Source organism: Pseudophryne corroboree, chromosome 4 (assembly GCF_028390025.1).
Source record: "Pseudophryne corroboree isolate aPseCor3 chromosome 4, aPseCor3.hap2, whole genome shotgun sequence".
Lineage (NCBI taxonomy): Eukaryota > Metazoa > Chordata > Amphibia > Anura > Myobatrachidae > Pseudophryne > Pseudophryne corroboree.
Window position 1 is genome coordinate 183,946,548 of NC_086447.1, and position 25,241 is coordinate 183,971,788.

The window sequence follows — 25,241 nt, forward strand, 5'->3', positions numbered from 1 at the left end:
CCCGGACGAGCGTACACAATAAGGAAGGATTTTGAATCCCGGGTAAGACTCATACCAGCCACACCAATCACACTGTACAACCTGTGATCTAAACCCAGTTAACAGCATGATAACAGCGGAGCCTCTGAAAAGATGGCTCACAACAATAATAACCCGATTTTTGTTTAACAATAACTATGTACGAGTATTGCAGACAATCCGCACTTGGGATGGGCGCCCAGCATCCACTACGGACTACGAGAAATAGAATTATCGGTAAGTAAATTCTTATTTTCTCTGACGTCCTAAGTGGATGCTGGGGACTCCGTAAGGACCATGGGGATTATACCAAAGCTCCCAAACGGGCGGGAGAGTGCGGATGACTCTGCAGCACCGAATGAGAGAACTCCAGGTCCTCCTCAGCCAGGGTATCACATTTGTAGAATTTTGCAAACGTGTTTGCCCCTGACCAAGTAGCAGCTCGGCCAAGTTGTAAAGCCGAGACCCCTCGGGCAGCCGCCCAAGATGAGCCCACCTTCCTTGTGGAATGGGCATTTACATATTTTGGCTGTGGCAGGCCTGCCACAGAATGTGCAAGCTGAATTGTACTACACATCCAACTAGCAATCGTCTGCTTAGAAGCAAGAGCACCCCGTTTGTTGGGTGCATACAGGATAACAGCAAGTCAGTTTTCCTGACTCCAGCCGTCCTGGAAACATATATTTTCAGGGCCCTGACAACATCTAGCAACTTGGAGTCCTCCAAGTCCCTAGTATCCGCAGGTACCACAATAAGCTGGTTCAGGTGAAACGCTGACACCACCTTAGGGAGAAACTGGGGACGAGTCCGCAGCTCTGCCCTGTCCGAATGGACAATCAGATATGGTCTTTTGTGAGACAAAGCCGCCAATTCTGACACTCGCCTGGCCGAGGCCAGGGCCAACAGCATGGTCACTTTCCATGTGAGATCTTTCAAATCCACAGATTTGAGCGGTTTAAACCAATGTGATTTGAGGAATCCCAGAACTACGTTGAGATCCCACAGTGCCACTGGAGGCACAAAAATAAGAATTTACTTACCGATAATTCTATTTCTCGTAGTCCGTAGTGGATGCTGGGGACTCCGTCAGGACCATGGGGAATAGCGGCTCCGCAGGAGACAGGGCACAAAAATAAAGCTTTAGGATTAGGTGGTGTGTACTGGCTCCTCCCCCTATGACCCTCCTCCAAGCCTCAGTTAGGATACTGTGCCCGGACGAGCGTACACAATAAGGAAGGATATTGAATCCCGGGTAAGACTCATACCAGCCACACCAATCACACCGTATAACTTGTGATCTGAACCCAGTTAACAGTATGACAAACGTAGGAGCCTCTGAACAGACGGCTCACAACAATAACAACCCGAATTTGTTTGTAACAATAACTATGTACAAGTATTGCAGACAATCCGCACTTGGGATGGGCGCCCAGCATCCACTACGGACTACGAGAAATAGAATTATCGGTAAGTAAATTCTTATTTTCTCTAACGTCCTAAGTGGATGCTGGGGACTCCGTCAGGACCATGGGGATTATACCAAAGCTCCCAAACGGGCGGGAGAGTGCGGATGACTCTGCAGCACCGAATGAGAGAACTCAAGGTCCTCCTCAGCCAGGGTATCAAATTTGTAGAATTTTGCAAACGTGTTTGCCCCTGACCAAGTGGCAGCTCGGCAGAGTTGTAATGCCGAGACCCCCCGGGCAGCCGCCCAGGATGAGCCCACTTTCCTTGTGGAATGGGCCTTGACAGATTTAGGTTGTGGCAAGCCTGCCACAGAATGTGCAAGTTGAATTGTGCTACAAATCCAACGAGCAATCGTCTGCTTAGAAGCAGGAGCACCCATCTTGTTGGGTGCATACAATATAAACAGTGAGTCAGACTTTCTGACTCCCGCCGTTCTTGAAATATATATTTTCAATGCCCGGACCACGTCCAACAACTTGGAATCCTCCAAATCGTTAGTAGCCGCAGGCACCACAATAGGCTGGTTCAGGTGAAACGCTGACACCACCTTAGGCAGAAAATGAGGACGCGTCCGCAGTTCTGCCCTGTCCGTATGGAAAATCAGATATGGGCTCTTATATGATAAAGCCGCCAATTCTGATACTCTCCTGGCTGAAGCCAGGGCCAGTAGCATGGTTACTTTCCATGTAAGATACTTCAACTCCACCGATTTGAGCGGCTCAAACCAATGGGATTTGAGAAAATCCAAGACTACATTAAGATCCCACGGTGCCACTGGGGGCACAACCGGGGGCTGTATATGTAGTACTCCTTTTACAAAAGTCTGGACTTCAGGAACTGAAGCCAATTCTTTCTGGAAGAAAATCGACAGGGCCGAAATTTGAACCTTAATGGACCCCAATTTGAGGCCCATAGACAATCCTGTTTGCAGGAAATGTAGGAATCGACCCAGTTGAAATTCCTCCGTGGGGGCCTTCCTGGCCTCACACCACGCAACATATTTCCTCCAAATGCGGTGATAATGTTGTGCAGTCACCTCCTTCCTGGCTTTTACCAGTGTAGGAATGACCTCTTCCGGAATGCCTTTTTCCCTTAGAATTCGGCGTTCAACCGCCATGCCGTCAAACGCAGCCGCGGTAAGTCTTGGAATAGACACGGTCCCTGCTGAAGCAGGTCCCGTCTTAGAGGTAGAGGCCACGGATCCTCCGTGAGCATCTCTTGAAGTTCCGGGTACCAAGTTCTTCTTGGCCAATCCGGAGCCACTAGTATCGTTCTTACTCCCTTTTGCCGTATAATTCTCAGTACTTTTGGTATGAGAGGCAGAGGAGGGAACACATACACTGACTGGAACACCCACGGTGTTACCAGAGCGTCCACAGCTATTGCCTGAGGGTCTCTTGACCTGGCGCAATACCTGTCCAGTTTTTTGTTGAGGCGGGACGCCATCATATCCACCATTGGTTTTTCCCAACGGTTCACAATCATGTGGAAGACTTCTGGATGAAGTCCCCACTCTCCCGGGTGTAGATCGTGTCTGCTGAGGAAGTCTGCTTCCCAGTTGTCCACTCCCGGAATGAATACTGCTGACAGTGCTATCACATGATCTTCCGCCCAGCGAAGAATCCTTGCAGCTTCTGCCATTGCTGTCCTGCTTCTTGTGCCGCCCTGTCTGTTTACGTGGGCGACTGCCGTGATGTTGTCCGACTGGATCAACACCGGCTGACCCTGAAGCAGGGGTTTTGCCAGACTTAGAGCATTGTAAATCGCTCTTAGCTCCAGTATATTTATGTGAAGAGACATCTCCAGGCTTGACCATACTCCCTGGAAGTTTCTTCCCTGTGTGACCGCTCCCCAGCCTCTCAGACTGGCATCCGTGGTCACCAGGACCCAGTCCTGTATGCCGAATCTGCGGCCCTCTAACAGATGAGCACTCTGCAACCACCACAGAAGAGACACCCTTGTCCGTGGCGATAAGGTTATCCGCTGATGCATCTGCAGATGTGATCCGGACCATTTGTCCAGCAGATCCCACTGAAAAGTTCGTGCGTGGAATCTGCCGAATGGAATCGCTTCGTAAGAAGCCACCATCTTTCCCAGGACTCTTGTGCATTGATGCACAGACACTTTCCCTGGTTTTAGGAGGTTCCTGACAAGTTCGGATAACTCCCTGGCTTTCTCCTCCGGAAGAAACACCTTTTTCTGAACCGTGTCCAGAATCATTCCCAGGAACAGCAGACGTGTCGTCGGGGTCAACTGAGATTTTGGAAAATTCAGAATCCACCCGTGTTGTTGCAGCACTAGTCGGGTTAGTGCTACTCCGTCCTCCAGCTGTTCTCTGGACCTTGCCCTTATCAGGAGATCGTCCAAGTAAGGGATAATTAATACGCCTCTTCTTCGCAGAAGAATCATCATTTCGGCCATTACCTTGGTAAAGACCCGAGGTGCCGTGGACAATCCAAACGGCAGCGTCTGAAACTGATAATGACAGTTTTGCACCACGAACCTGAGGTACCCTTGATGTGAAGGGCAAATTGGGACATGCAGGTAAGCATCCTTTATGTCCAGGGACACCATAAAGTCCCCTTCTTCCAGATTCGCTATCACTGCTCTGAGTGACTCCATCTTGAACTTGAATTTTTGTATGTACAGGTTCAAAGATTTCAGATTTAGAATAGGTCTTACCGAGCCGTCCGGCTTCGGTACCACAAATAGAGTGGAGTAATACCCCTTTCCCTGTTGTAGGAGGGGTACCTTGACTATCACCTGCTGAGAAAACAGCTTGTGAATGGCTTCCAATACCGTCGCCCTGTCTGAGGGAGACGTTGGCAAAGCAGACTTTAGGAACCTGCGAGGGGGAGACTTCTCGAATTCCAACCTGTAACCCTGAGATACTACCTGCAGGATCCAGGGGTCCACCTGTGAGCAAGCCCACTGTGTGCTGAAATTCTTGAGTCGACCCCCCACCGCTCCTGAGTCCGCTTGTAAGGCCCCAGCGTCATGCTGAGGGCTTTGCAGAACCCTGAGAGGGCTTCTGTTCCTGGGCAGGGGCTGCTTGCTGCCCTCTCTTACCCCTTCCTCTGCCCCGAGGCAGATATGACTGTCCTTTTGTCCGCTTGTTCTTATAGGACCGAAAGGACTGCGGCTGAAAAGACGGTGTCTTTTTCTGTTGGGAGGGGGTCTGAGGTAAAAAGGTGGATTTTCCGGCAGTTGCCGTGGCCACCAGATCCGATAGACCGACGCCAAATAATTCCTCCCCTTTATACGGCAATACTTCCATATGTCGTTTGGAATCCGCATCACCTGACCACTGTCGCGTCCATAAACTCCTTCTGGCAGATATGGACATCGCATTTACTCTCGATGCCAGAGTGCAAATATCTCTCTGAGCATCTCGCATATAAAGGAAAGCATCCTTTAATTGCTCTATAGTCAATAAAATACTGTCCCTATCCAGGGTATCAATATTTTCAGTCAGGGAATCCAACCAGACGACCCCAGCACTGCACATCCAGGCTGAGGCGATGGCTGGTCGCAGTATAACACCAGTATGTGTGTATATACTTTTTAGGGTAGTTTCCAGTCTCCTATCAGCTGGATCCCTGAGGGCGGCCGTATCAGGAGACGGTAACGCCACTTGTTTTGATAAGCGTGTGAGCGCCTTATCCACCCTAGGGGGTGTTTCCCAGCGCGCCCTAACCTCTGGCGGGAAAGGGTATAATGCTAATAACTTTTTTGAAATTAGCACTTTTCTATCTGGGTTAACCCACGCTTCATCACATACATCATTTAATTCCTCTGATTCAGGAAAAACTACAGGTAGTTTTTTCACCCCCCACATAATACCCCTTTTTGTGGTACTTGCAGTATCAGAGATATGCAAAGCCTCCTTCATTGCCGTGATCATATAACGTGTGGCCCTACTTGAAAATACGTTTGTTTCATCACCGTCGACACTAGATTCAGTGTCTGTGTCTGGGTCTGTGTCGACCGACTGAGGTAAAGGGCGCTTTACAGCCCCTGACGGTGTCTGAGACGCCTGGGCAGGTACTAACTGGTTTGCCGGCCGTCTCATGTCGTCAACTGATTTTTGTAATGTGCTGACATTATCACGTAATTCCATAAACAAAACCATCCATTCCGGTGTCGACTCCCTGGGGGGTGACATCACCATTATCGGCAATTGCTCTGCCTCCACACCAACATCGTCCTCATACATGTCGACACACACGTACCGACACACAGCAGACACACAGGGAATGCTCTTATCGAAGACAGGACCCCACTAGCCCTTTGGGGAGACAGAGGGAGAGTTTGCCAGCACACACCCAAGCGCTATAATATATATGGGAACAACCTTATATAAGTGTTGTTCCTTATAGCAGCTTAAATATATCAAAATATCGCCAAAAAATGCCCCCCCTCTCTGTTTTACCCTGTTTCTGTAGTGCAGTGCAGGGGAGAGTCCTGGGAGCCTTCCTCACAGCGGAGCTGAGCAGGAAAATGGCGCTGTGTGCTGAGGAGAATAAGCCCCGCCCCCTATTTCGGCGGGCTTTTCTCCCGGAGTTTTAGATATCTGGCATGGGTTAAATACATACATATAGCCTCAATGGCTATATGTGATGTATTCTTTTGCCATAAAGGTATTAAATATTGCTGCCCAGGGCGCCCCCAGCAGCGCCCTGCACCCTCCGTGACCGCTTGGTGTGAAGTGTGTGACAACAATGGCGCACAGCTGCAGTGCTGTGCGCTACCTTCATGAAGACTGAAGAGCCTTCTGCCGCCTGTTTCCGGACCTTCAATCTTCAGCATCTGTAAGGGGGGTCGGCGGCGCGGCTCCGGGACGAACCCCAGGGTGAGACCTGTGTTCCGACTCCCTCTGGAGCTAATGGTGTCCAGTAGCCTAAGAATCCAATCCATCCTGCACGCAAGTGAGTTGAAATTCTCTCCCCTAAGTCCCTCGATGCAGTGAGCCTGTTGCCAGCAGGACTCACTGAAAATAAAAAACCTAAAAACTTTTTCTAAGCAGCTCTTTAGGAGAGCCACCTAGATTGCACCCTGCTCGGACGGGCACAAAAACCTAACTGAGGCTTGGAGGAGGGTCATAGGGGGAGGAGCCAGTACACCCCCCCTAATCCTAAAGCTTTATTTTTGTGCCCTGTCTCCTGCGGAGCCGCTATTCCCCATGGTCCTGACGGAGTCCCCAGCATCCACTTAGGACGTTAGAGAAAGGGGGTTGTATATGCAGTACTCCCTTGACAAAATTCTGGACTTCAGGAACTGAAGCCAATTCTTTCTGGAAGAAAATCGACAGGGCCGAAATTTGAACCTTAATGGACCCCAATTTGAGGCACATAGACACTCCTGTTTTCAGGAAATGTAGGAATCGACCGAGTTGAAATTCCTCCGTGGGGGCCTTCCTGGCCTCACACCATGCAACATATTTTCGCCAAATGCGGTGATAATGTTGTGTGGTCACCTCCTTCCTGGCTCTGACCAGGGTAGGGATGACCTCTTCCGGAATGCCTTTTTCCCTTAGGATCCGGCGTTCAACCGCCATGCCGTCAAACGCAGCCGCGGTAAGTCTTGGAACAGACATGATCCTTGCTGAAGCAAGTCCCTTCTTAGTATCTCTTGAAGTTCCGGGTACCAAGTCCTTCTTGGCCAATCCGGAGCCACGAGTATAGTTCTTACTCCTCTCCTTCTTATAATTCTCAGTACCTTGGGTATGAGAGGCAGAGGAGGGAACACATACACCGACTGGTACACCCATGGTGTTACCAGAGCGTCCCAGCTATTGCCTGAGGGTCTCTTGACCTGGCGCAATACCTGTCCAGTTTTTTGTTCAGACGGGACGCCATCATGTCCACCTTTGGTCTTTCCCAACGGTTCACAATCATGTGGAAGACTTCCAGATGAAGTCTCCACTCTCCCGGGTGGAGGTCGTGCCTGCTGAGGAAGTCTGCTTCCCAGTTGTCCACTCCCGGAATGAACACCGCTAACAGTGTTATCACATGATTTTTCGCCCAGCGAAGAATCCTTGCTGCCATTGCCCTCCTGCTTCTTGTGCCGCCCTGTCTGTTTACGTGGGCGACTGCCGTGATGTTGTCCGACTGGATCAGCACCGGTTGACTTTGAAGCAGAGGTCTTCCTAGACTCAGAGCATTGTAAATTGCCCTTAGCTCCAGTATATTTATGTGGAGAGAAGTCTCCAGACTTGACCACACTCCTTGGAAATTTCTTCCCTGTGTGACTGCTCCCCAGCCTCTCAGGCTGGCATCCGTGGTCACCAGGACCCAGTCCTGAATGCCGAATCTGCTGCCCTCTAGTAGATGAGCACTCTGCAGCCACCACAGAAGAGACACCCTTGTCCTTGGAGACAGGATTATCCGCTGATGCATCTGAAGATGCGATCCGGACCATTCGTCCAGCAGATCCCACTGAAAAATTATTTCGTGAAATCTGCCGAATGGAATCGCTTCGTAAGAAGCCACCATTTTTCCCAGGACTCTTGTGCATTGATGCACTGACACTTGGCCTGGTTCTAGGAGGTTCCTAACTAGCTCGGATAACTCCCAGGCTTTCTCCTCCGGGAGAAACACCTTTTTCTGGACTGTGTCCAGAATCATCCCTAGTAACAGCAGACGTGTCGTCGGAATCAGCTGCGATTTTGGAATATTTAGAATCCACCCGTGCTGTCGTAGAACTACTTGAGATAGTGCTACTCCGACCTCCAACTGTTCTCTGGACCTTGCCCTTATCAGGAGATCGTCCAAGTAAGGGATAATTAAGACGCCTTTTCTTTGAAGAAGAATCATCATTTCGGCCATTACCTTGGTAAAGACCCGGGGTGCCGTGGACAATCCAAACGGCAGCGTCTGAAACTGATAGTGACAGTTCTGTACCACGAACCTGAGGTACCCTTGGTGAGAAGGGCAATTTGGGACATGGAGGTAAGCATCCTTGATGTCCAGGGACACCATATAGTCCCCTTCTTCCTGGTTCGCTATCACTGCTCTGAGTGACTCCATCTTGATTTGAACCTTTGTATGTAAGTGTTCAAAGATTTCAGATTTAGAATAGATCTCACCGAGCCGTCTGGCTTCAGTACCACAAATAGTGTGGAATAATACCCCTTTCCTTGTTGTAGGAGGGGTACTTTGATTATCACCTGCTGGGAATACAGCTTGTGAATTGTTTCCAATAATGCCTCCCTGTCGGAGGGAGACGTTGGTAAAGCAGATTTCAGGAACCTGCGAGGGGGAGACGTCTCGAATTTCCAATCTGTACCCCTGGGATACTACTTGTAGGATCCAGGGGTCCACTTGCGAGTGAGCCCACTGCGCGCTGAAACTCTTGAGACGACCCCCCCCCCCACCGCACCTGAGTCCGCTTGTACGGCCCCAGCGTCATGCTGAGGACTTGGCAGAAGCGGTGGAGGGCTTCTGTTCCTGGGAAGGTACTGCCTGCTGCAGTCTTCTTCCGTTCCTCTACCCCTGGGCAGATATGACTGGCCTTTTGCCCGCTTGCCCTTATGGGGACGAAAGGACTGAGGCTGAAAAGACGGTGTCTTTTTCTGCTGAGATGTGACTTGGGGTAAAAAGGTGGATTTTCCAGCTGTTGCCGTGGCCACCAGGTCCGATGGACCGACCCCAAATAACTCCTCCCCTTTATACGGCAATACTTCCATGTGCCGTTTGGAATCTGCATCACCTGACCACTGTCGTGTCCATAAACATCTTCTGGCAGACATGGACATCGCACTTACTCTTGATGCCAGAGTGCAAATATCCCTCTGTGCATCTCGTATATATAGAAATGCATCCTTTAAATGCTCTATAGTCAATAAAATACTGTCCCTGTCAAGGGTATCAATATTTTCAGTCAGGGAATCCGACCAAGCCACCCCAGCGCTGCACATCCAGGCTGAGGCGATCGCTGGTCGCAGTATAACACCAGTATGTGTGTATATACTTTTTAGGATATTTTCCAGCCTCCTATTAGCTGGCTCCTTGAGGGCGGCCGTATCTGGAGACGGTAACGCCACTTGTTTTGATAAGCGTGTGAGCGCCTTTAATTTTCTATCGGGGGAAACCCACGCATCATCACACACTTCATTTAATTTATCTGATTCAGGAAAAACTACAGGCAGTTTTTTCACACCCCACATAATACCCTTTTTTGTGGTACTTGTAGTATCAGAAATATGTAACACCTCCTTCATTGCCCTTAACATGTGTGGCCCTAATGGAAAATACGTTTGTTTCTTCACCGTCGACACTGGAGTCAGTGTCCGTGTCTGTGTCTGTGTCGACCGACTGCGGTAATGGGCGTTTTAAAGCCCCTGACGGTGTTTGAGACGCCTGGACAGGTACTAATTGGTTTGCCGGCCGTCTCATGTCGTCAACCGACCTTGCAGCTTGTTGACATTATCACGTAATTCCCTAAATAAGCCATCCATTCCGGTGTCGACTCCCTAGAGAGTGACATCACCATTACAGGCAATTGCTCCGCCTCCTCACCAACATCGTCCTCATACATGTCGACACACACGTACCGACACACAGCACACACACAGGGAATGCTCTGATAGAGGACAGGACCCCACTAGCCCTTTGGGGAGACAGAGGGAGAGTTTGCCAGCACACACCAAAACGCTATAATTTTACAGGGACAACCTTATATAAGTGTTTTCCCTTATAGCATCTTAATATGTAATAATATCGCCACAAAAATGCCCCCCCTCTCTGTTTTAACCCTGTTTCTGTAGTGCAGTGCAGGGGAGAGCCTGGGAGCCTTCCCACCAGCAGTTCTGTGAGGGAAAATGGCGCTGTGTGCTGAGAATAGGCCCCGCCCCCTTTTCGGCGGGCTTCTTCTCCCGTTTTTCTGACAACCTGGCAGGGGTTAAATACATCCATATAGCCCCAGGGGCTATATGTGATGTATTTTTAGCCAGCATAGGTACTTTCATTGCTGCCCAGGGCGCCCCCCCAAGCGCCCTGCACCCTCAGTGACCGTTGGTGTGAAGTGTGCTGAGAGCAATGGCGCACAGCTGCAGTGCTGTGCGCTACCTTAAGAAGACTGGGAAGTCTTCAGCCGCCAATTTCTGGACCTCTTCTCTCTTCAGCATCTGCAAGGGGGTCGGCGGCGCGGCTCCGGTGACCCATCCAGGCTGTACCTGTGATCGTCCCTCTGGAGCTAGTGTCCAGTAGCCTAAGAAGCCAATCCATCCTGCACGCAGGTGAGTTCACTTCTTCTCCCCTAAGTCCCTCGATGCAGTGAGCCTGTTGCCAGCAGGACTCACTGAAAATAAAAAACCTAACAAAACTTTTACTCTAAGCAGCTCTTTAGGAGAGCCACCTAGATTGCACCCTTCTCGGCCGGGCACAAAGATCTAACTGAGGCTTGGAGGAGGGTCATAGGGGGAGGAGCCAGTGCACACCACCTGATCCTAAAGCTTTTACTTTTGTGCCCTGTCTCCTGCGGAGCCGCTATTCCCCATGGTCCTTACGGAGTCCCCAGCATCCACTTAGGACGTCAGAGAAATCCTATTTTCTCTTACGTCCTAGAGGATGCTGGGGACTCCAAAAGGACCATGGGGTCTATACCAAAGCTCCAGACCGGGCGGGAGAGTGCGGACGACTCTGCAGCACCTATTGAGCAAACATGAGGTCCTCCTCTGCAAAGTTGAAGTGCCGAGACCCCTCGGGCAGCTGCCCAAGATGAGCCCACCTTCCTGGTAGAATGGGCCTTTACTGACTTTGGCAACGGCAACCCAACCAAAGAATGAGCGTGCCGAATCGTATTACAAATCCAGCGTGCAATAGTCTGCTTGGAAGCAGGATTTCCAATCTTGTTGGAAGCATACAGGACAAACAGAGCCTCCGTTTTCCTAACAAGATCAGTTAAAATTTTTAAAGCTCTTACGACATCAAGAGATTTTGGCACTGCCACAGCATCCGTAGCCACAGGTACCACAATAGGTTGATTTATGTGAAACGAAGAAACCACCTTCGGCAGAAATTGTTGACGAGTCCTCAATTCCGCTCTATCCACATGAAAAATCAAATATGGGCTCTTGTTAGACAAAGCCGCCAATTCTGACACTCGTCTGGCAGACGCCAAGGCCAACAGCATGACCACTTTCCAAGTGAGAAACTTTAACTCAACCTTTCACAAAGGTTCAAACCACTGAGACATAAGAAATTGTAACACCACTTGAAGATCCCACGGTGCCACGGGTGGCACAAACGGAGGATGGATATGCAGCACTTCACGAAAGTCTGAACCTCAGGAAGGGCGGCCAATTCTTTTTGAAAGGAAATAGATAAAGCCGAAATCTGCACTTTGATGGAACCCAATTTCAGGCCTGCATCCACGCCTGCCTGCAAAAAATGGAGGAAACGACCCAAGTGAAACTCCTCCGCAGGAGCTGTTTTGGCTTCACACAACACATATTTTCTCCAAATACGGTGATAATGCTTCGCCGTGACCTCCTTTCTAGCCTTAAGGAGAGTGGGGATGACTTCCCTGGTAATACCTTTACGAGCTAGGATTTGGCGTTCAACCTCCACACCGTCAAACGCAGCCGTGGTAAGTCCGAAAATACGCATGGCCCCTGCAGCAACAGGTCCTCTCTGAGAGGAAGCGGCCAAGGATCTTCTATGAGCAATTCCTGAAGATCCGGATACCAGGCCCTCCGGGGCCAATCTGGAACGACGAGTATTGCCTGAACCCTTGTTCGTCTTATGATCCTCAACACTCTTGGAATGAGAGGAAGTGGAGGAAACACCCACGGCGTTACCAGGGCGTCCACTGCACTGGCTTGGGGGTCCCTTGACCTGGAACAATACCTCGGAAGCTTCTTGTTGAGGCGAGACGCCATCATGTCTATTTGAGGAATTCCCCAACGCCTTGTCACTTCTGCAAATACCTCTTGATGAAGGGCCCACTCTCCTGGATGGAGATCGTGTCTGCTGAGGAAGTCTGCTTCCCAGTTGTCCACGCCCGGAAGGAAGACTGCTGACAGAGCGCTCACGTGCTGTTCCGCCCAGCGGAGAACTCTTGTGGCCTCCGCCATTTCCGCTCTGCTCTTTGTTCCGCCCTGGCGGTTTACGTACGCCACCGGTGTTATGTTGTCCGACTGAATCAGGACAGGCAGACCTTGAAGAAGGTTTTTCGCTTGCAGAAGGCCGTTGTAAATGGCTCTTAACTCCAGAACATTTATGTGGAGACAAGATTCCTGGCTTGACCACTTTCCCTGGAAACTTCTTAATTGTGTGTCTGCACCCCAGCCTCTGAGACTTGCATCTGTGGTCAGCAGGACCCAATCCTGGATTCCGAACCTGCGTCCCTCTAGAAGGTGAGAACTTTGCAGCCACCACAGGAGAGAAATTCTAGTCCTGGAAGATAGACATATTTTCCGGTGCATGTGCAGGTGAGACCCGGACCATTTGTTCAGCAGGTCCCACTGAAACACCCGGGCATGAAACCTGCCAAACGGAATGGCTTCGTAAGCCGCAACCATCTTCCCTAGCACTCGAGTGCATTGATGAATCGACACTCTTGCCGGTTTCAGAATCTCCTTGACCATGGTCTGGATTTCCAGAGCTTTTTCCGCCAGAAGAAACACTCTCTGTAGTTCCGTGTCTAGGATCATGCCGAAGAAGGGCAGCCGAGTTGTCGGGATCAACTGAGACTTTGGCAAATTTAGAATCCAATGATGTTGCAGAACCGTCAGGGAGAGTTCCACATTTCTTAGCAACTGCTCTTTTGATCTCGCCTTTATCAGGAGATCGTCCAAGTACGGGATAATTGTGACACCCTGCTTGCGTAGGAGTACCATCAATTCTGCCATCACTTTGGTGAAGACCCTCGGGGCCGTGGAAAGCCCAAACGGCAACGTCTGAAATTGGTAATGACAATCGTGCACCGCAAATCTCAGGAAGGCCTGATGAGGAGGATATATCGGGACGTGTAAGTAGGCATCTTTTATGTCGACTGACGCAATAAAATCCCCCCCTTCTAGGCTGGAGATCACAGCTCGAAGAGATTCCATCTTGAACTTGAAAGTTTTCAAGTACGGATTGAGGGATTTTAGGTTCAGGATTGGTCTGACCGAGCCGTCCGGCTTTGGCACGACAAAGAGGCTCGAATAGAACCCTTCCCCCCGTTGGGACGGGGGAATCGGGACAATGACCCTCTGTTGACACAGCTTTTGTATCGCAGCATTTACTACTTCTCTTTCTGGAATAGAAACTGGCAAGGCTGATTTGAAAAATCGGCGGGGGGGCATCTCCTGAAACTCCAGTTTGTACCCCTGGGACACTATGTCTAAGACCCAAGGATCTAGGCCCGATTGAAACCAGACCTGACTGAAGATTCGGAGACGGCCTCCCACCGGCACGGACTCCCGTAGGGGAGCCCCAGCGTCATGCGGTGGACTTGGCAGAGGAGGGGGAGGACTTTTGGTCCTGGGCGCCAGACACAGCAGGCGACCTTTTTCCCCTTCCTCTACCTTTCGAAGCGAGGAAGGACGAGCCCCTTCCTTTTTTGTATTTATTAGGCCGAAAGGACTGCATTTGATAATGGGGCGCCTTTTTCTGTTGTGCAGGAACATAAGGAAGAAAAGAGGACTTACCCGCAGTAGCGGTAGACACCAGGTCAGCAAGGCCGTCACCAAACAAGACACTACCTTTAAAAGGGAGAGCTACCATAGCTTTCTTGGAGTCGGCATCAGCATTCCATTGATGAATCCACAGCGCCCTCCTGGCCGAGACCGCCATGGCATTGGCCCTTGATCCCAAGAGGCCAATATCCCTCGCCGCATCCTTTAAGTAAGCTGCAGCGTCCCTGATATAACCAAGAGTCAAAAGAATGTTATCCTTATCAAGGGTATCCATGTCAGATGCCAAATTATCAGCCCACTTAGCAATAGCACTACTCACCCATGCCGACGCCACGGCAGGTCTGAGGAGTGCACCAGTAGTGACAAAAATGGCCTTCAATGTCGTTTCCTGCTTGCGATCCGCAGGATCCTTGAGGGCAGCCGTGTCAGGAGACGGAAGCGCCACCTTTTTGGACAGCCGGGACAGAGCCTTATCCACATTGGGAGACGACTCCCATTTCTCCCTGTCGTCAGAGGGGAAAGGATATGCCATAAAAATTCTCTTGGGAATCTGCCACCTTTTGTCAGGCGACTCCCAAGCCTTCTCACAAAGAGCGTTCAGTTCATGAGAGGGGGGAAACTTCACCTCAGGCTTTTTTCCCTTATACAAACAAACCCTCGTATCTGGAACAGCAGCCACTTCAGAAATATGTAAAACATCTTTAATAGCCACAATCATGTACTGAATACTCTTAACCAATTTCGGATGCAAACTGGTCTCACTGAAGTCGACACTGGAATCAGAGTCCGTGTCGGTATCCGTATCTGCCATCTGGGTAAATGAACGTTTTTGTGACCCTGAGGGGGCCTGTACCTGAGACAAAGCGTACTCCATGGATTTTTTCCACGTTTGTGTCTGAGAATCAGATTTATCCAGCCTCTTAGACAATAATGCCACATTTGCATTCAATGTACTCAACATATTCACCCAATCAGCAGTCGGCTGTGCCGACAGAGTCACTCCCAAATCCTTCTCCGCGCCCCCAGTAACTTCCTCCGGGGAGGAACACTCAGCCTCAGACATGTCGACACACGGTACCGACACACCCACACTCACACTGGCCAAAGGGGACAGACCCACAGGGAAGCCTGTAGAGCAGGGGTGGGCAATTATTTCAGCTGGGGGGCCGCTTAACACTTCCAGCGAATATTCGAGGGCCACACACAAAATACTCAAAAAGAGTCCCCTTTTTACACATTACGGCAGATAGCGTCCCCTTTTTACACATTACGGCAGACATCGTCCCCCTTTTTACACATTACAGCAGACAGCGCCCCCGTTTTTACACATTACGGCAGACATCGTCCCCTTTTTACACATTACAGTAGACAGCGCCCCCGTTTTTACACATTACGGCAGACATTGTCCCCCTTTTTACACATTACGGCAGACTGCGTTCACTTTTTACACATTACGGCAGACTGCGTCCCCTTTTTACACATTACGGCAGACATCGTCCCCCTTTTTACACATTACAGCAGACAGTGCCCCCGTTTTTACACATTACGGCAGACATTGTCTCCCTTTTTACACATCACAGCAGACAGTGCCTCCGTTTTTACACATTACGGCAGACATCGTCCCCCTTTTTACACATTATGGCAGACAGCATCACCCTTTTTTACACATTACGGCAGACAGTCCCTACCCCCCTATCCCCTCCCTCCCCTAAACCCATATTGTAGTTTTTAACTCAGCTGCCTCCCCACCCCTAAACCTATATGGCAGCTTAAGCAGTGATCCAGGGTCTGGCAGGACAGGGGGTTTACCTGTTCGTCACAGTGGCAGACGATCCCCGCTGTCCGATGATGCCGCCTGGAGTCACTGCTGATGTGGCCTCTCTTGCTCCCGCTCGCTGGCCGCTGCTTCTTCTCCTCGCTCCTGCTTACTGCAGTGCCCGCCCCCCGTGCCGCCCAGCGCGCTTGGTAACAGAGGAAATCCTGGTCAGCTGACCCTGTGACATGACCGGGATTTCCTCAGCGGCGCCTCGTCTGAGAGCAGTGCAATGACAAGCGGCCTGTCGGGCCGCTTGTCATTGCACTCTAATGGGGCACAGCGGGCCAGGTACGATCGGTCCGCGGGCCGCATCCGGCCCGCGGGCCGCCTGTTGCCCACCCCTACTGTAGAGAGAACACAGAGGGAGTATGCCAGCTCACACCCCAGCACCCATATACTACTAAATAAATAATATATGATGTCTGCGCTGTACATATATAGCACCAATTGCCTGTGCCCCCCCCCCATCCCCCACGTTTTGCTCCCTGTACTTGTAAGGAGAGTTGAGGTCCGGGCCAGCGTCTCTGCATGCACTGTGAAGTAGAGAAAATGGCGCTGGTAAGCTGTGTGGCTAAGCCCCGCCCCTTCCTGGCGCGCTATAGTCCCGCTAAAATTTAAAATATTATACTGGCGGGGGTCACATATACAGTGCCCAGGCACCCCTAATATGTATATTTGCCAGTGGAAAAAGGCTCCAGTAACCTGCTGCCCAGGGCGCTCCCCCCAGCGCCCTGCACCCTGCGAGTGCCGTTGGTGTGTTGCGAGCATGGAGCGCAGCGCGACCGCTGCGCTGTACCTCCGTTACTGAAGTCTTCTGCCATCACTGAAGTCTTCTGTTCTTCTAATACTCACCCGGGTTCTTTCTTCTGGCTTCTGTGAGGGGGGCTCCGGGAACAAGCAGCTAGGCGCACCAAGTGATCGAACCCTCTGGAGCTAATGGTGTCCAGTAGCCTAAGAAGCAGAGCCCTTAACTCAGAAGAAGTAGGTCTGACTTCTCTCCCCTCAGTCCCACGAAGCAGAAAGTGCGTAGCCAGCAGGTCTCCCTGAAAATAAAAAAGCCTAACATAAAGTCTTTCCAGAGAAACTCAGTAGAGCTCCCCTAGTGTGTGTCCAGTCTCTCCTGGGCACAAAATCTAACTGAGGTCTGGAGGAGGGGCATAGAGGGAGGAGCCAGTTCACACCCAGTAAAAGTCTTATAGTGTGCCCATGTCTCCTGCGGATCCCGTCTATACCCCATGGTCCTTTTGGAGTCCCCAGCATCCTCTAGGACGTAAGAGAAAAGGGGACGCCATCTGCCGTAATGTGTAAAAGGTGGACTCTGTCTGCCATAATGTGTAAAAAGGGGTACTGTCTGCCGTAATGGATAAAAAAGGGGACGCTGTCTGCCGTAATGTGTAAAACGGGGTACTGTCTGCCGTAATGTGTAAAAAAGGGGACTCTGTCGTAATGTGTAAAATGGGGACGCTGTCTGCCATAATGTTTACAAAAGGGGACGCTGTCTGCTGTAATGTGTAAAAAGGGGGACTGTCTGCCGTAATGTGTAAAAAGAGGACTCTGTCTGCCGTAATGTGTAAAAGGAGCTCTACCTGGTGTAGTGGTGCTACTGTGCGGCGTAATTTGAATAATGGAGACTACTGTGCAGCGTAATAAGAATTGGTATTTTGTGGCCACACCCCTTCCCCATGAAGCCACTACCCTATATTTTTTGCGCACACCTACGCCGCGCACTGCCCTTATTTTACATAAAGGGGGGGCACCGATGCCATTTCTTGCACACAGCGCTACAATGTCTAGTTACAGCACTGGACAGAACAATACCTTGTTACATCCTACAGCTACACACACAATGGCCCTCATTCCGAGTTGATCGGTCGCAATGCGAATTTAGCAGAGTTACACACGCTAAGCCGCCGCCTACTGGGAGTGTATCTTAGCTTCTTAAAAGTGCGAGCGAAGTAATCGCAAAATTGCGATCACAAACCTCGTAGCAGTTTTGGAGTAGCTTCAGACTTACTCTGCCTGTGCGATCAGTTCAGTGCTTGTCGTTCCTGGTTGACGTCACAAACACACCCAGCGTTCGCCCAGGCACTCCCACCGTTTCTCCGGCCACTCCTGCGTTTTTTCCGGAAACGGTAGCGTTTTCAGCCACACGCCCCTGAAACGCCGTGTTTCCGCCCAGTAACACCCATTTCCTGTCAATCACATTACGATCGCCGGAGCGATGAAAAAGCCGTGAGTAAAATTACTTTCTACATAGCAAAGTTACTTGGCGCAGTCGCAGTGCGAACATTGCGCATGCGTACTAAGCGGATTTTCATTGCGATGCGATGAAAAATACCGAGCTAACAACTCGGAATGAGGGCCAATATTGTTTGATTGAAGGTACGCACTAGACCAGGGGTAGCCAACCTGTGGCTCTTGAGCCGCATGTGGCTCTTTCTTTCTTTAAATGTGGCTCCCGACACTTGAAGTCACATTACCACAACAGTTCCGGTAACCACTGCACTCCAGAAAGACACGCAGAAGCACTAGAAACTAGAGATAAAACACCCACCGTCAAACAGAGGATCCTTAAGCCCCTTTCACATCTCCAATGCAGGATCCCACCCGGGAATTAGAAACAGTCCTTCCCGGGTGGGATCCGGCATTGGACCCTAACAGGTGGCTTCCCGACCCGGCAGTGGGGGTGGAGGCGGCTCCGTGCCGCCTCTACCTATGCAGTAAACGGGTCCCATCAACCCGGGAACCCGTTTACGCTGCCACTGACGCGGTATTCAACCCAGGAATAACATTGCTTATAACCCGAGTTGAATTATCGGGTCAGGCATCCCAGGAATTCGACCATGGCCCATTCACACCGAACACCAACCCGTGTTGACCTTGCATATTGCCGGGTCGATACCGGGATATTTGTGCGGTGTGAAAGGGGTAATAAGGAGCTGCTACAATGGCATGAGTTGGGGGGGGGGGGGTGTCTCTGAAGTGACACATGCGGGTTCTAGCAGGAGTGATACATGGGAGAGCTGGATGAAGTGACATAGGAGGGTGCTAGCAGGAGTGACACATGGGAGAGCTGGATGAAGTGACATAGGAGCAGGGCCGGCGCCACCATTAGGCAGCTGCCTATGGGCGCTGGCCACTGGAGGGCGGTGCCGCGCGCTGCCGATGAATGAATCCTTCGTTATTACTTTACCAGTGCTCCTCTTCCTTGACGAGGAGCAAGAATGCCGCAGCCGCCCATCACTTATTTCACTACTCCCTCTGCAATACTTCGAGTCTCTCCCCCTACGTCACCCACCGATCCCCCTCCCGCCGCGAATAAATCCTGCAATGACATCTACCCCACTACCATTCATGATGGCACCCCCCCACACACCCGAGTGTGCCACCCTCCACAGGTCGGAACTGATCTCTATCAGAACCGCGGAACAGAGCTCCTGGCTCTCCACTGATAACGGACATGGACAGCTGCCGGCAATGCAGAGCAGCGATAGGCTCCTGCTGCCTAGCTATGTACCAGCCGTCCAATAGTGAGTTACAGTACGGGGCCTGCAGCCTGCAGCTCCGTGACTGGCTGGACGTGCAGGCTGCAGGGAAGAAGGGGGCGGGATCCCATTCAGTGTTCAGAGGACAGTCAGACTCAGAGAGTAATGTGCAGTCTCTCTCCTGGCTCCTGCTGTGTTTATATGTCATCACAGCCTGTCTGTTCAGTTAGCAAAGCAAAAGTAAGAAATGCTGTATTATTATTATTTTTCTTTTTCTGTTACCAGTTACATTTGAATTGTACACTCTGGGCTTCATGTAGTTATATATATATATATATATATATATATATATATATATTTCTGTTTGTGTGTGTGTGTGTATATATATATATATATATATATATATTTATTTATTTTTTTTGTGTGTGTGCGTGCGTGCGTGTGTATGTATATATATATATATATATATATATATCTATGTATGTCATGACATCTCATCCCCCAAGAAGGCGACAAGGTCTCGGGAAATTAGAGTTGGATTCTGAATCTTCCTGACCGTGTTGGGACCCGCAAGTGAACTCTGAGGTTAGTGAGGGGGAAAATATGTATATATATATATATATATATATATATATACAGGAGCATGGAGGCGGCACTCGCTGGGCTTTTTATAGAAAATGAAAGACACTTTACTGACCACTATACAGTACTAACCATTCGTATCTTTAATCCTTCATCGGAGTAATGTTTATTCAATTTCTTGTGAAAGGCACTGTGGCCGCTGTATACAGTATTGTGAGTGACGTGAGTGTTCGAAAATACGCACAATATGTTGCGTATTTTACACAATAATAGACAGCAGGTGGCTGGGGGCACTGGCGCACGCAGGGGAAGTGGGTAGTGTGTGCTCTGAGCAGCTACCCCACCCCCGCCAGGCCGATCCATGCTGCTGCCGCACCAATGGTTTATTTCTTTAGATGCAGCTGCAGTGCTGCACTTGGGGCTTCAGTCAGGGATCGCGGCAGGGGGTAGACATGGAGGTATCTGGAAGCTGCTGCAGCACAAACTGTAGCTCCTTTCAGCACAGCAGCTGACTGACTGCCCTCCTCTCCTCAGCTCTGCTCCAGCCACATGGTGAGAATGCGGGGCCAGTGAGTGAAGTCGTGGTGGCTGGAATTGCTGTGGGGGTTTTCCGTGTGCTCTACCTGGTGCAATGTGTATAATGTGCTTTACTTGGTGCAGTGTGTATAATGTGCTTTACCTGGTGCAATGTATATAATGTGCTCTGCCTGGCGCAGTGTGTATAATGTGCTCTACCTGGTGCAATGTGTATAATGTGCTCTACCTGGTGCAATGTGTATAATGTGCTTCACTTGGTGCAGTGTGTATAATGTGCTTTAACTGGTGCAATGTGTATAATGTGCTTCACTTGGTGCAGTGTGTGTAATGTGCTTTACCTGGTGCAATGTGTATAATGTGCTTCACTTGGTGCAATGTGTATAATGTGCTCTACCTGGTGCAATGTGTATAATGTGCTTCACTTGGTGCAGTGTGTATAATGTGTTTTACTTGGTGCAATGTGTATAATGTGCTTCACTTGGTGCAGTGTGTATAATGTGCTTTACCTGGTGCAATGTGTATAATGTGCTTCAATTGGTGCTGTGTGTATAATGTGCTCTACCTGGTGCAATGTGTATAATGTGCTCTGCCTGGCGCAATGTGTATAATGTGCTCTGCCTGGCGCAATGTGTATAATGTGCTCTGCCTGGCGCAATGTGTATAATGTGCTCTACCTGGCGCAGTGTGTATGATGTGCTCTGCCTGGCACAGTGTGTATAATGTGCTCTACCTGGTGCAATGTGTATAACGTGCTCTACCTGGTGCAATGTGTATAACATGCTCTGCCTGGTGCAATGTGTAGAATGTGCTCTGCCTGGCGCAATGTGTATAACGTGCTCTACCTGGTGCAATCTGTATAATGTGCTCTGCTTGGTGCAATGTGTATAATGTGCTTTACCTGGTGCAATGTGTATAATGTGCTCTGCCTGGCGCAGTGTGTAGAATGTGCTCTGCCTGGCGCAATGTGTATAATGTGCTCTACCTTGTGCATTGTGTATAATGTGCTCTGCCTGGCGCAGTGTGTAGAATGTGCTCTGCATGGCGCAACGTGTATAATGTGTTCTACCTTGTGCAACGTGTATAATGTGCTCTGCCTGGCGCAATGTGTATAATGTACTCTGCCTGGTGCAATGTGTATAATGTACTCTGCCTGGCGCAATGTGTATAATGTACTCTGCCTGGCGCAATGTGTATAATGTACTCTGCCTGGCGCATTGTGTATAATGTACTCTGCCTGGTGCAATGTGTATAATGTGCTTTACCTGGTGCAATGTATATAATGTGCTCTACCTGGCGCAATGTGTATAATGTGTTCTGCCTGGCGCAGTATGTATAATGTACTCTGCATGGCGCAATGTGTATAATGTGCTCTACCTTGTGCAACGTGTATAATGTGTTCTGCCTGGCGCAATGTGTATAATGTACTCTGCCTGGCGCAATGTGTATAATGTACTCTGCCTGGCACAATGTGTATAATGTACTCTGCCTGGTGAAATGTGTATAATGGGCTTTACCTGATGCAATGTGTATAATGTGCTCTGCCTGGCACAAAGTATAACGTGCTCTATCTGGCACAATATGTATAACGTGCACTACCTGGCGCAGTGTGTATAGGAGGTTCTACCTGGTACAATGTGTATAAGCGGCACTACTGTGTGGCGTAATGTGAATTGGCACTATTATGTGGCCAGGCCCCTTCCCCATAAAGCCATGCCCCAAAATTTTTGCTGCACGCCTTCGGCGAGCACTTTCCATACTGTGCAGTATGGGAGGTGGAGCACCAATTCACTTTGTGCCAAAGTGCGCCAAAATGTCTAGTTACAGCTCTGGTGCAGAGTGTCCTGTTTGGTACACAGCCCAGCAGCATTGTCACCCCCCCTCCTCCCCCTTGCAGCACTTTTGTAGTGTCCAAATCAAGTCTTTATTTTTATATTTGAATAATTAATAAGATTAATAAGATCCTTCATTCCGATGGGACCCAGAAAAGTACAGGTAGGACCCCAATTTTTAAAAGTGAGGGGTCCCTGGGACCCACTTCTTTTTCGGCCCAGCACGATCACTGGACGTGCTCTATTACACACACACACACACACACACACACACACACACACACACACATATAAAACCTACACAGGGGAGTTGGAGACACAGCGGCCACAGCTGGTGCTGGTGCTGACATGAGGGAGAGGGACCACCTGTCTTAAGTGCCCAAGCACCCCCAAAAGTTTAATCCAGCTCTGGTATAGCGGTTCTTGTGTACCCCAGGTAGCGCACACTATCTTTCGTGAGATTAATTATTGCAAGAGAGATGTGTTCATGAGGCAAAAGCAGTAGTAACCAGTGGCCAACTAATCAATGTCATTACCATGTTATATATTTTGGATCACTAATGGCATATAGGACATTACCCCTACTGTCACAATCCAGGAATGTTTTATTGATTGCACCTCACTCTGAGAATTCTGTCCATTTTCCGTATATTCAGTATTGTGGGGCAGTCACTAAAATTATATCAATATTGTATAGCGGTCACAGTAATGCTCTCCGTTTTTTCTGGTGTTTACTTAACTGCTTTCTTTATTGTCTGGCGGTCACCGAAATGCTCTCTGTATTGTCTGACGGCCACTAAAATGCTCTCCATATTATCTGATGATCATTAAAATGCTCTCCGTATTGTCTGGCGGTAACTAAAATGCTATTAGTATTACATGGTGGTCCTGCAGACAATGTTATTGGTATTACTTTTTATAGTGTTATTATTTTTATATTTGTGTTTTTCATAAATCTAAAAATTTATATACTATTTAAAGAAGTCAATTATGTATATGAGTGGCTGTGTGGAGGGTATTCGGGGGAGCAGGGGCGGTATTATTTAGCTTTGCCTAGGGTGTCTAGGAACCTTGCACCGGCCCTGCATAGGAGGGTGCTAGCAGGAGTGACACATGGGAGAGCTGGATGAAGTGACATAGGAGGGTGCTAGCAGGAGTGACAAGTGGGGGAGCTGACTGGAGTGACACAGCAGGGTGCTGGCTGAAGTGACACATGGGAGAGCTGAAGTGTACTATGTGACGCGTCTTTCATTATATTTTATATGGTTCTGGCTTTTCAATTATTTTATGCGGAAGTGACTTCTTCAATGTATTTTATGTTGGACCTGGCTTTAAAAATGTATTTATGTGGATCTGGCTTTTTCAATGTATTTTATACCAGGGCGTGGCCTAGCGGGCACAAGGCCACACCCCATTTTTGCATGCTCGCCTTTGGCTCTTTGACGTACCTAACAAGATTTTTTGGCTCTTTGATTCTGACTGGTTGGCCACCCCTGCACTAGACTATGTAGATGATTTGTTGGTCTAAAGGGCCCCATACACTAGAAAGATAATGCCCGATTTCATCTGATTTCGGGGATTCGGGCCGGTATATCGGATGAAATCGGGCATTTCGGATGTGTTTTACATCTGATCCGATGCGCAGTCCCGGGAGCTGCGGATCGGATCGCCCAGATTGACTGTGCTGCACTCGTGATATGTCGGACGGATCCCACAGGCTTGGCTGGGATCACACAAGATACATCATAAGCAAAAGGACCGCATATGATGTATCATATGCGATCCTGCCGCTCGGGAGGCTGCCGGGGTGATCGCCTGTGACATTTGGGTCCGACATGTCGCATTAGTGTATGGGGCCCTTAATACGGCAAATCGTCCCGATATCAAACTAATTTGAACCAGGCTCTACCAGGAGAGGGGTCAGTAAGAACCCTCCCCTGCACAGCACTTACCACTCCTGCTGTATGATCAGCAGACAGCGCAAGCACAGTAGTGCACACGCACCCGAAGAAGTAGTGAAGGGGACGCTAATTGGAGGGCGGCTCATTTTAGAGCCCCAGTCCCTGGGAATGTATTTTAATACATTCGGGCAAATCATAATTTCTTATTTCCACAAACAGCGGTAATTATAAATATGTCTCTCCCTCTCATCCACTCTTTCCCTAACTCACTCTGGGGGAGATGTACTAAGCCTGAAAAGTGCTAAATATCACTGTGATAAAGCACCAGCCAATCGGTTCCTAACTGCCATGTCACAGGCTGTGTTTGAAAAATGACAGTTAGGAGCCGATTGGCTGGTGCTTTATCACAGTGATATTTATCACTTTTCAAGCTTAGTACATCTGGCCCTCTATCCCCTCCCTCCCTCCATCACTCTAGCTCCCTCCTCTCCGTCTGATGCTCGCTCGGGACAAACGCGAGAAACACACTGACACTGTAATATAAAACACAGATCTCTCTTGTACTGTATAATAACACGGCAAACACAGTCCCGGTCCTCACCTGGCGGAAAATACCGGAGCAGAAATCGCTTCAGCCGCATGTTGCAATCTCTCTTCCCGGTGCTGCTGTTACCATAGATACAAACAACATGTGCAGTGCGCAGGCGCGGACGAGAGTCCCCTTGTAAGGGGTGGGGTGTGTGGTACAGATCTCTGTGTGCCGCTCTGAGAGTTGCTGGTTGCCACAGTAACCACTCTGCGCATTCTCAGTAAGCAGCGGAAACTGAAAGTTGTTCAAACTGCACACAAATAAAGAAAAGTGTTTTATATGGGTTGTGTGTTTATTGTGCAAACTCGCATTATTATAATAAAATGTTGACAATACATATTACTGTGTGTGATATAAATGATGATATTGTTACTGTATATCATGTAAAGAGG

General features: G+C 49.5%; 1 protein-coding gene across 1 annotated transcript in view; it reads right to left on the reverse strand.

The window, feature by feature from the left end:
• DAW1 (dynein assembly factor with WD repeats 1) overlaps window positions 1-24,992 on the reverse strand; it is a 156,902-nt gene extending 131,910 nt beyond the window's left edge. The window contains exon 1 of the mRNA XM_063915634.1: window positions 24,862-24,992. Coding sequence (XP_063771704.1) covers window positions 24,862-24,901 — 40 coding nt within the window. The 5' untranslated portion in view covers window positions 24,902-24,992. The remainder of the gene's footprint in view (window positions 1-24,861) is intronic.
• Between the last annotated feature and the right edge of the window lie 249 nt (window positions 24,993-25,241).